This window comes from Mauremys mutica, chromosome 10 (assembly GCF_020497125.1).
Source record: "Mauremys mutica isolate MM-2020 ecotype Southern chromosome 10, ASM2049712v1, whole genome shotgun sequence".
Taxonomy (NCBI): domain Eukaryota; kingdom Metazoa; phylum Chordata; order Testudines; family Geoemydidae; genus Mauremys; species Mauremys mutica.
Window position 1 is genome coordinate 58,896,887 of NC_059081.1, and position 10,290 is coordinate 58,907,176.

Here is a 10,290-nt window from a genome sequence, read left to right on the forward strand (position 1 = left end):
ATCCATATGATGTATTTAATACACTGACTAGGAAGCTGGAACATTCTTACATGTGCTGCAATAGTATCGTATAGGACATCAGGCAATAGCCCTTCTCTGTTGTGCACAAGGATTAATTATATAGTATTAACAAGAACCACAGTATTACTGTACCAACTGCACTATATTAAGATAATTGTATTCAAAGAGAATCAGCGATTATTTCATAAGCAGCTAGAGTTTGGGACTCAGTGCATGTTGAAGGACTTCTCCACTTCTCACGTTGCTGGAAATATTATGTGATTTCTCGCTGAAAAAAAATCATCTGCTGATTTCAAAGGTAAAATTGCAAGATACCAGGAGGACACTGGGTCAGCACAACTGATTATCTGTCTGAGACTTGAGTCATTAATTGCAAATATTTTGGGTCTCACAGGGACTAAATATATGATGAGCCAATGGAGGTTTTTTTGGGAAACCATTTAGGCAAATTTTGATTTTATAAAGTTTCAGGAGCAACTGAAACGTCCATAAAATAGGGGTTTGCATGGGAAAATACAATAGTCTGGAAACCAGAAGGGCTTCTTATAAAAGGGCTTTGAAAAATAGTTACCTGTATTGAAGTTACCCCACTTCCATGAACAGTGGAAAGAAACCTAAAGGATTTCTAGCATAAGGCTTTATTGAAGAACCATGTCATTCATAGTTAATTTTGTCTTTCCTCCTATTCTCTATGCTTTATCTAGGATGGATGGATGTTCAAACAATTTGCTTGCTGCTTCGATGGAAATTCTTTTGCTTATAGATTCCCATGAATTTATAACAGGAATGATAGGGAGCAATTGCTTTATTTCCCTTAATAATGTCCCTGTCTTTTTAAAATGTAAACTCTCTAACTTTATACACCCCTGTATTTACTTTTTCTCACATCCAACCTATTCTTCTTCCTTTGGCATCTAAGTTTTTCTACACAAAATACAGACTATTTATTATGCAAATTTAAATGTTTTTATATGTTTCAATGTTGTGATATAATGTATTTGAGCTTTTGTTCGTGAGGTTCAGGTAGGTATTAAGAGCTCTATAAACCAACAGAATCTTTGTCATAATCTCTGTTCATTTGGTCTCTGTGGTGCTGTAGGGAGTTCACCAGGAGAATCAATCATCACCAAAGTGGAATCCAGTCAGACTGGGGAGAACTTGCCTCCAGAGACAGCTCAGCTGTTGTCCTCGCTCTCATCACTCCAGCCCAAGATATTTGCACAGCTTCAGGTAGTCAAGTTCTTTAACACCTTCACCAAGATGGCCAGAATTTCAACCTATGCTGTTCTGGGAATCCTGATGGAGAGGTGGAGGACTGTAAGCTTCCTCTCCGCTAACTATCCCAGACGCTCACTACATTAATTTTTGCTCTTAGCATATGCGAGGCATGCCTCAGGTGGCATGTGACCAAGATTCATCACCAAATGTATCCACTAGTTGGATCATTAGCTTCCCCGGCCTGGGTACTGACGGGGATTGCAGCGTGAACACTGATCCATGCTCCCCAAATTTTTGCTAAGGGGAGCCAGAACTGAAGTAGCTGTCAGCCCCCTCTGCAGCAACTTTCGTGTATTTTTACATATTTTGGCTTTTACTTGGCGTCTAAGTGATCCTACTGCTATCCTGTGAGCACTGTTAAATCCAGGGATTGTCATATAGACGAGTTAGGATAGATGCAGTCAGTGAGCCAACCCCACAGCCACTCCTCTTACACTAGTGGTGTCCAACCGTTTTCATGAGGCCAAAAATGTTATTTTATAATGGGGAGAGGCCACCATTGTGAGGGAATGGCAGTGTAAGGCTTTTATTTATTTCCCTTCTCTCTCACTTGTAAAATTGTATTGATAACCAAAAAGCAGCTCCCAACTCAGATCCAGAAACCGTAGGTTTCCTTCTCTAAGAACCCCAGTCTTGTCCTACTCAAACCATTGCTTTCTCCACAAAACTCTGAACTGCAGATCTTTCCCTCCTTCCCCAAACCATGTTCCTCAGGCACATCCCCCCCACCCACACCTCAATAATTTCTTTTTTCTGGCTTATTTCCTCTTATCTGACCAGAACCAATTCTTTCCTCCCCAAAAATCAATTGAAGTCAGTTACTGAGGGCCCATGATGCTCCTACATGGAATTACCGTAGGGGTATGACACCCTTAAAATCAACTGCTCCTGACCCCCATCTGTATTTGTGGGTCCCTTGTTATCACTGCCCGTCTTCCCTCTGCTCTCTGTCCTGGATACCCCACCTTCTCCTGCAGTAGCTGCTGTTTTGCTTGCTTTCCCCCGTAGTCCTCCTTTGAAGACCACATGGCACCAGTCCTCTGCTCTTTCACTGCCTGCTCCCTCCTCTTAAAGGAGCAGCTGCTCAGAGACAGACTCCTTTGCTCTTCACACCCACTCTCCTCCTGGGAAAAAGCACTATTGGGGAACCCAGCCTTCATTCATAATCAAATGCAAATTTCTGTTTGCCACGTCGCCCCAGGGGCCCCAATTCAGAGCTCTGAGGGTCACAAACTCTTCACACTATGGTACTGATTGATGTAGAAACACTGTGATATTGACTTTACTGTCTTCTGTTTCACAGGGATTACAGCTGCAGCCAACATTCACCTCCGTGGATGGAGCAACAGCCCTGATAGCAGTAAATAACCATTCTTCTCCCAACCCTGCAAGTCTTCTGGATTCCATAGGGAGTGTGATAACCAACCACTCTCTAGTACTCAGTCAGGGACACAACCTTCACACAGGTGCCAGTCTAACCCAGAGCAACAATGCTGCCTCTGCTACTGGAAATCTGCCTATATCAGATCAAAATCTGGTCACTATGGGCCAGCTGGTAACTGTTGGAGGTGTAGAGGATACAGGAAGCCTGGAGGGAGGGATCCATCAGTTTCTTTTGGGAGACGTCCAGACCATTCCAATACGGATTGTAGACAACCGTCCAGCTCTTAGTAAGTTTAAATCTGCCTACGGTATTTAAATGCACAAATTGAGAATTAATTTTCTTAGTCATTTGCGTTCTGGGGTGCCGTGGGGAATCTGTCATCACCAGGATACTCTTTTGAATAACTGAATGAACAGATCCTACTTAGTTTCTAAAACAGCTAATGGAAATTTTTGAAAGTTTTTTTGCTGAAAACGGCCTTTTTAAAAAAACTTGTTTGTGTCAAAAACTGTTGAACTTCTAAAAACTTCAGTTTGTGGAATTTTTCATGACTTTTTACTCAAGCTTCATCATTTTTTTTTTCATTTACTGAATAAAACATGTTAGTTTACTAAAAACAGGTTTTTGTGGTAAATAAAATATTTTTGTTTAACAATAGCCCTGTATGTTTTGGTAAACTAACAGTTTCAACAAGAACATTTTGTTAGGAGAGCTGGTTTGTTTGTTTGTTTTGTTTGTTTGTTTTTAAATGCATTTAAACTCTGCAAAACATAAGCAACTTGAAAATGTTGTGTGACTCTTCTCCCCCCACCCCCCACTAGTCTGACTCAAACTGTCTTCTGGGAGGTCTCAGTTTTCTTCTGGTTTCTCCTAATGCAGTGCAGGGGTTGCAACTTTTAAAATTATATAATTTCTTGGAGTTTTAAACATTTATCAGAAAAATGCTTTAAAAAAATCATAGTAAAGCCAAACAAAAATGTTCTCCTATCATAGAATAGAGAGCCCCTGAAAGCCTTTATCATCATGGCCTTATATTCTGTGAATCTCTGCCATAGAACTCGGTACAGAATACATTATCTGCTAATAAATTGTGCTCCAGAATCTAAGCTTTCATTTAAAAAACCCTAAAGTTTTGAGCCCTAATGGTTGTGAAGTAAACCCTCCAAATGTGGACCACATGTAGACTGCAGCAATCTTGTCTTCCTGACTCTACAGACAGCCAGAAACAACTGCAAATAGGCCCATTTTTCTCAGTGTCTGAGAATTCTGAAATGTGACTTCTGAGCAGTTTAGCAGAAATATCCAGCTAATAATGTGCTTATCCTACAATCCCAAATTGCCTCCCATATCTTTGCAAGTGCCCAAAGCCACAACTCTCTCCTAACCATCTGCCAAGCTCCATCCAGCTTCCTCACTGACAGCTTTTTAAGTGCACTTATGTTTTCTCAGTACTAAATACTGCAATACTTTGAAAATTCAAAATGTAGGAAAAGCATTGAATATACTGAAATTAACATCAAAATTATGCAAGGGAGCATTTACTAATTGTATCATCTATTTCTAATTTAAGTCAACCAAAATGTCAATGTTTAAACGTATCTAAAATTGCCCTGGACTTTCAGTCTGTTGCACTGGAATGTTGTTTTTGAAGCTATTCCAAATTCTTATAATTGACCTTCACTGTTGTCCTCAAAAAATTCTGTTTTTATTGTTGGTATAAGGATTCCAGAAAGGTCATCAAAATTGTCTCTTCAGTCATTCTGTGTGGCCTTTCAAGCTAGATGGTGCTGTCTCTCTAAAATACATAAAAGCAAAATATTGGTGCAAAGTTATGTACATTTTTAAATAAATATTTTATACAAAACAGGAAAAGAACAAAGGGGAGTAAAATTATAGAAATGAGACAATTTAACAACAAAATGTAGCTCTTTTATATCTTCCTGGAGGCCTCTCCACATCCCTTGAGGGTACGTCATTTTATTTGTGCTGTACACCCCAATCACTTCATAGTCCCCATCCTTCTTGGCCTGGAAAATGTGTGGGACTCCTTTCGACACAGAGCAGTGCCACTCATTCATTGTCGGGAGGAGGTGTTTCTAAACAACACCAGATACTTCGCCTTCTGAATGGGCCAAGGAATCCTGCTGGAGAATCCTGGAGAGTGAGAAGCCAGGAGACAATCTAGAGAGAGATCCAGAATTTTCTCCAATTAGTCCAGAGTTATTGGGCAGGCCCAAATTGAGATCATTTACAGGAACAAATCAACTTTTTTGTGCTGGACTTTGTGGATTCTGAGATACTAGTCCCAGATACACATTCAGGATGAGTCAGTTAAAATCATTCCTTACAATCCAGCTTCTCTCTCTTATCTGACTGGTAGTTAAATACTAGAGTAGCTTGGCTGATGAAAATATGTAACCTGTCCAGTATAGTCATTTCTGTCTACTGGGGATGAAGTTCTAAGCTATTATTTAAAACAGCTTTTCTATTGTAATCTTTCTCTTTCATACCCACAATTGTTCATTGACACCCTCTTCCCAAAAGTACTTGTTTAAGATGACAAGTTTGTGTATTTAAGTGGATGGACCAAATTCAGTCTTAGTGTACTTGCATACAGCTCCCACATCTTCAGTAGGATAGTACTTACTTATATCGCGGCTGAATTTGGCTCAGTATATTTATAAGAGACACCTAAGATTCATTCCTGAAGAATGGACTCCACATATTGTTAAAAAAAAAGAACTCCTTAGAGAAAGTAACTTTATAGATTCTAGTCCATTTGTTCTTTTTGTGCATAAATATATTTCGGATTTTTGTTCAGAAGTTTATTATTTCAGTACATTCAATTCTGCTTGCTTCATCTTTTAACACAGCAAGTGTATGCCTTTGTTAAACTACTGAAATGCTGATCTCTCAAATGCCCCATGTGCTAGCCTAAATCACCATATTTTCTGAAGCTACAGTCATTTTTTGCTTCTAATTGTATACAGTTCTTAAGAGCTAAGTGTTATTGATGGAGTTTTGACCTTAATGTTTTGTTTTGTGTTTTGCTTTTAAAGTTGAAGAAAATCCAGAGGGTACCATTTGTGTGGGCCAAGTTAAACAAGAACCCAGAGAACAAGCATTGTCTGTGGAGGCAGATAGAATCAGAGACTGCCAGAACTCTGCCACTATTTAAATCCATGAAGGCATTAAGGATTTGCAACTCAGAGGACTCTAAAATGTCTTGGAAAAGAAGGCGGATATTCTCCAAACAATGCCATTCTTCAAAATGGCATTGTGACAGTCAGTATAGGCACCATACACTAGTTCTGACAGACAGCTGCTTTGATTTACAGCTGATACGGTTCACTGCCAATTCCAGGTCATTCAGTTCCCATGTGGAACACCTCCTCCTTCTTTACTTCCAAGTTTTGAGTAATTCAGATACTATCCAGATGGTCTATTTTGCACAGTATTTCAATAGATCTTCCAAAATTAAATCTCTACGTTTTATAATATGAATCAGAATGCTACTCTCACTAATCTCTTTGAAACCCTCACCTATCCTGGTACTCCGAAGACAACGGAATCTGCCCTTAAATGCATCAACAATGGCAGTCATTTTGAGAGAAAAATAAAGTCTTTGGAAATCAAGATGCAGAACTTTAAAAGTGCCAAGGGCAATGGATGCATGAAAAATGTGGACTGCATCTGATAGGAATGTTAGTGATGGAAAGGTGAAATTACCAGGTGAAAATAAAACTGGATGATGAACAGGAGTAGATGGATTGCAAAGTAGAAGAGGATTATGTTTTGATGCATAACATTCTGGCTTTATCATGGGGTTTACTTTCTCAACCTGCAGCCTTTATTCTGAAAGGGCAGTAGCCAGCTGGTCAAAATGAGTAAATGAAGTAGTTGCATCTCCTGTGGAAAGATTGGTAGTAGTGTTTTAGCTTACTTATTGTTTACATTCAGATAGGCATATGATTTAATATGCTGATGGTCATGGCGTAGGTATTAGTGATACCATGATTAAAAACAATATTCCAAATCTGTAAGCCATCTGCTGTGCTGAGATAAGCAGTAGAAAAACAAACAATATACAGAAGAGCTGTCTTTGTGGTGGTCCGAAAATAAATGGGTCTCAAGTTTTGCCTAAGACAGCTGTTAGGACTGAACAAGGGTCTGTGTTGTTTCTTGTCAGTTGCGTTTCAGGAGCTAATTGAATTAATGCTAGAAGAATATTTTTTTCCTGCATTGCCAAAGTCAAGTCCGTAACAAGCAGCAAGAACTGAGTTATATTTTATGTGCCAGGCAGAATTCGTAATGAATGACTCATACTTACAAATATTTTTAAATCAGTTTTAAGCAATAAAGGAAACAAAACTGATACAACATAACTACCAAATTAAATAACAGTTGGTTTGCTTCAGATGTTGTTTATAGCAGCATTCAGAACCATTATAGGTTCACCTCTACAAGCATATCCATTAGTAACAACTATTTCCAGGGATTGATAACTCAGCCATAACAATTCACTCTTGTTTATATAACTTGCAAGATCAGTTTGGCTATGGTTTTACTTACAGATTTGCAAAGGAAAAAGGATTACAAATATTATTTGTGCATATAAAGGATAAAAACGGTTCAGACTGATATTATTAATGTGCGTTCAAAGTATGCACAAATGTCTTTAAATATTCGAAATCTGAAATAATCTTGAATTCCTTACTTTTGTCCATTTAAAGCTTAAGATCCTTGAAATCTCCTATTGTGCTTAGGATCTCCAAATATCTTTACATGCTGCATCAGTTAAGGTCTTACCTCTAAAAATCTTTACTCCAGAGAGTATTGCTAATAATGTTAACATTGTTAAAATCTAATTTTTGTTGTTTAAATGGAACGTTCCAACAGGGACTGCTCTTTTTAAGTAAGAGCTAACATTACTTCATGTGGGCAATTATAGAATCTCCATTCGTGTGGAGTCTCATAGATTGCATTTAAACTCATTTCTTTTGTGATATGCCTTATACATTTCTGTGTAGGTAAATTCAGTGATATTTTGCTGTGCATTTTATATTTCCGTTAAAATTGTGGCATCTCATCTAGAATGGATGTTTTGTCCTGCTTCATTTATAGCTCTGGAGTGCATAGCATACAGATTATCTTTTTCTTTAAAATTCTGTCAACAGTATGTTAGAAGTTGATTCTTACTCCCACTCAGCTACTCTTGAATATCATTTACCTTTTCCTGCTACTCTTACAATTTCAGTTGGTACATTCCAGGATAAATTACCCTCCTCGGTATTCTGTGATATTGACATCGAAATCCAGATTCAGAACAGCAAATTAGTATTAAAAAATTACCAGTGACAGGTTTAAAAGAATTCTAGATTCCTGATTAATGTAAAAATCTAAGGCAAAAATTTTGCATTGATTAAATACCCATCAATTGTTGCTTATTTCCCTAGTGACAATGCTGAGGAATGAATATTCTTTTGCCAGTTACTATTCCTCCTAATATAACACATGATCTGATTCTACACTAAACAGGAGAAAATTCAAAGGGTATAGACTTTACTCTTGGTGAATACAGGCTGTTAAAGGAAATGGTCCTTTAGGCCATTTTGAATAGCAGACTAAGGAGTGACTTTTCTCAATCTAGCTTGAATTGCACAGTATCCTGAAAAGAATCAAACCAGAAGTTTTATGTCAAGAGAGTGCAGATAGAGATCAATTTAAAGGGGTCCGTTACATATAAATGTAAAAGTTTTAATCTCTGGTTTTTGCCATCCCATATCTCCTGTTTTTTATTTATAGAACATTGTAAAATAACTGATTTTATTTAAAATATTTCTGTGGCTGATACTCAAATTGTAGTTTCAAAATTAACTTCAAATTCTTTAAATTCTAATTCTTTTCCCTCTAAATGTATACTCTGGTTATGTCACTGTTGTCTTTGCAGAGCGCATAGTCTTTCCTCTTACAAAGTTATGTTTATGTTACTTGTGTTATGTTTCACACAGGCTGAAGTGATCTGGCCACATAGGCCCACTTGTACTCAAATTGGTATTTTGGTTCGCTAGGTTCCAACTGAAGGTTACAGATAAATGGCCCGATTCTCCTCTCATGCACATGTATAAACTACATGGATTTCATTGTAGTTACATCAGTGTTAAACTAGTGTGAATGAAAGATTAATCGAGCCAGGTGCTGTTCTGAGTATGTTGCATAGTCATTTAATTTGAGTTTACATGTAAAACAGTTAGATATGAGCTCACAATAGGTATTAGAAACATTTCTAAAGTTAACTCTGGTGTCCTCAAAACACTTATTTTGCAAGCCTCCTAATTCTGAGCTTCCACAGGATTTTAAATGAACTAATTCTTCACCAATCTTTCCTTCTTATGTCAGTTGCTCACGAAGAGTGATTGGTCTGCTTCATAAGAAGGGCTGTGCGCATGCAAAAACTCTTGGTTAAAATGCAGAAAAATCACCTAAAAGACATGGGTCCATGGTTCTTATTCAAGGCTGGAAACCAGCAAGGTTGAAATGTCTTCTTTTCCTTTTTGTGCTGTCAAGACACAAGCTTGATCGTGTGGTCTGAAGAATCTTTCAGTTTGTAAAAAGTTTAAAGAGAGACAAATCTATATATATTGTAACTTAATGTATAGTGTTCTTTGTTGAAATGTAAACTTTTTTTTTTTTTAAAGAAACAGCCTGTATTGTGTGATGATTGTCTTGGCTGTATTTTTTCCTACAGTTTGAGGTGCTGTTTGTGTTAATGCTGCTTATTTAAAATAATTGCTTTTGATACAGATATATTAATATGGACTCATGAAACTGTCCATAAATACTGAAACTTTGAAAATGCTAAGCCTTATATTAAAAAAACAAACAAAAAAAACCCTAGAGTTAACTGGCCATTCTCAGCATGACAAAAGTTTTGCTTGTTTAAAAGGAAAATTTCCATGGACACTTTTTCCCAAACAAAAAATCTATAGAATTGTGTGTTTCCTAGCCAGAAACCCACACGTCCTTATACTGTATGTTTCCTAACTGCAATATGCAAAGGTTGAAAATGCCTAAATCCAAGTAAGTATCCATATATTATTTTACAGCAACACAGGTGTACATATTGATATGTGCAGATGAAGTTCCTGCCCCATTGGGCTTGAAGTCTCAAGTTAGCTTTAAGTCATACTAGCATAGTTTGCTGCCACCTCTGGGAAAAAAACATAGGTGGGACGGACCTTTGCCTCTTCAGTCTGCTCCTGGTGGTTCCCCTTGTTCCTGGCAGTGTGGCTGCATTGGAGCTGTGCTTTCAGGGTAGGTTTGAGAGGGCTCAGCAGCGAAAACCTGTACAGCCTCATACTGTATTTTCCTGGATTGAGGTGGGAGGAGGGTTTTGGTGGGGGAGGGGCGGCAGCAAAGCTGAGTCCCAAAGGAAGGAATGTTTGGGCTGCTTGAGGAGGGGTCAGGAAAGTGCAACCTGTGGGAGATGGTAGGAGACACAACAGGGAAGAGCATGAAAGCTACTCTGGGAGGGTGGGTTCCCCTGCAGAGGGGTATAGGTGTAGGGTAGTGTTCATGAGGAGAAAGGTGTTTGAGGGCTGGGGTCC

At 38.2% G+C, this 10,290-nt stretch overlaps 1 protein-coding gene across 4 annotated transcripts in view; it reads left to right on the forward strand.

Annotated features, from left to right (window-relative positions):
- The window catches only part of CARF (calcium responsive transcription factor), a 62,953-nt gene extending 53,555 nt beyond the window's left edge, over positions 1-9,398 (forward strand). For all 4 annotated transcript variants that reach the window (XM_045033062.1, XM_045033061.1, XM_045033063.1 and 1 more), the window contains 3 exons: positions 1,121-1,251; positions 2,603-2,969; positions 5,743-9,398. In XM_045033062.1, coding sequence (XP_044888997.1) covers positions 1,121-1,251; positions 2,603-2,969; positions 5,743-5,861 — 617 coding nt within the window. In that variant the 3' untranslated portion in view covers positions 5,862-9,398. The remainder of the gene's footprint in view (positions 1-1,120; positions 1,252-2,602; positions 2,970-5,742) is intronic.
- Positions 9,399-10,290: the final 892 nt, after the last annotated feature.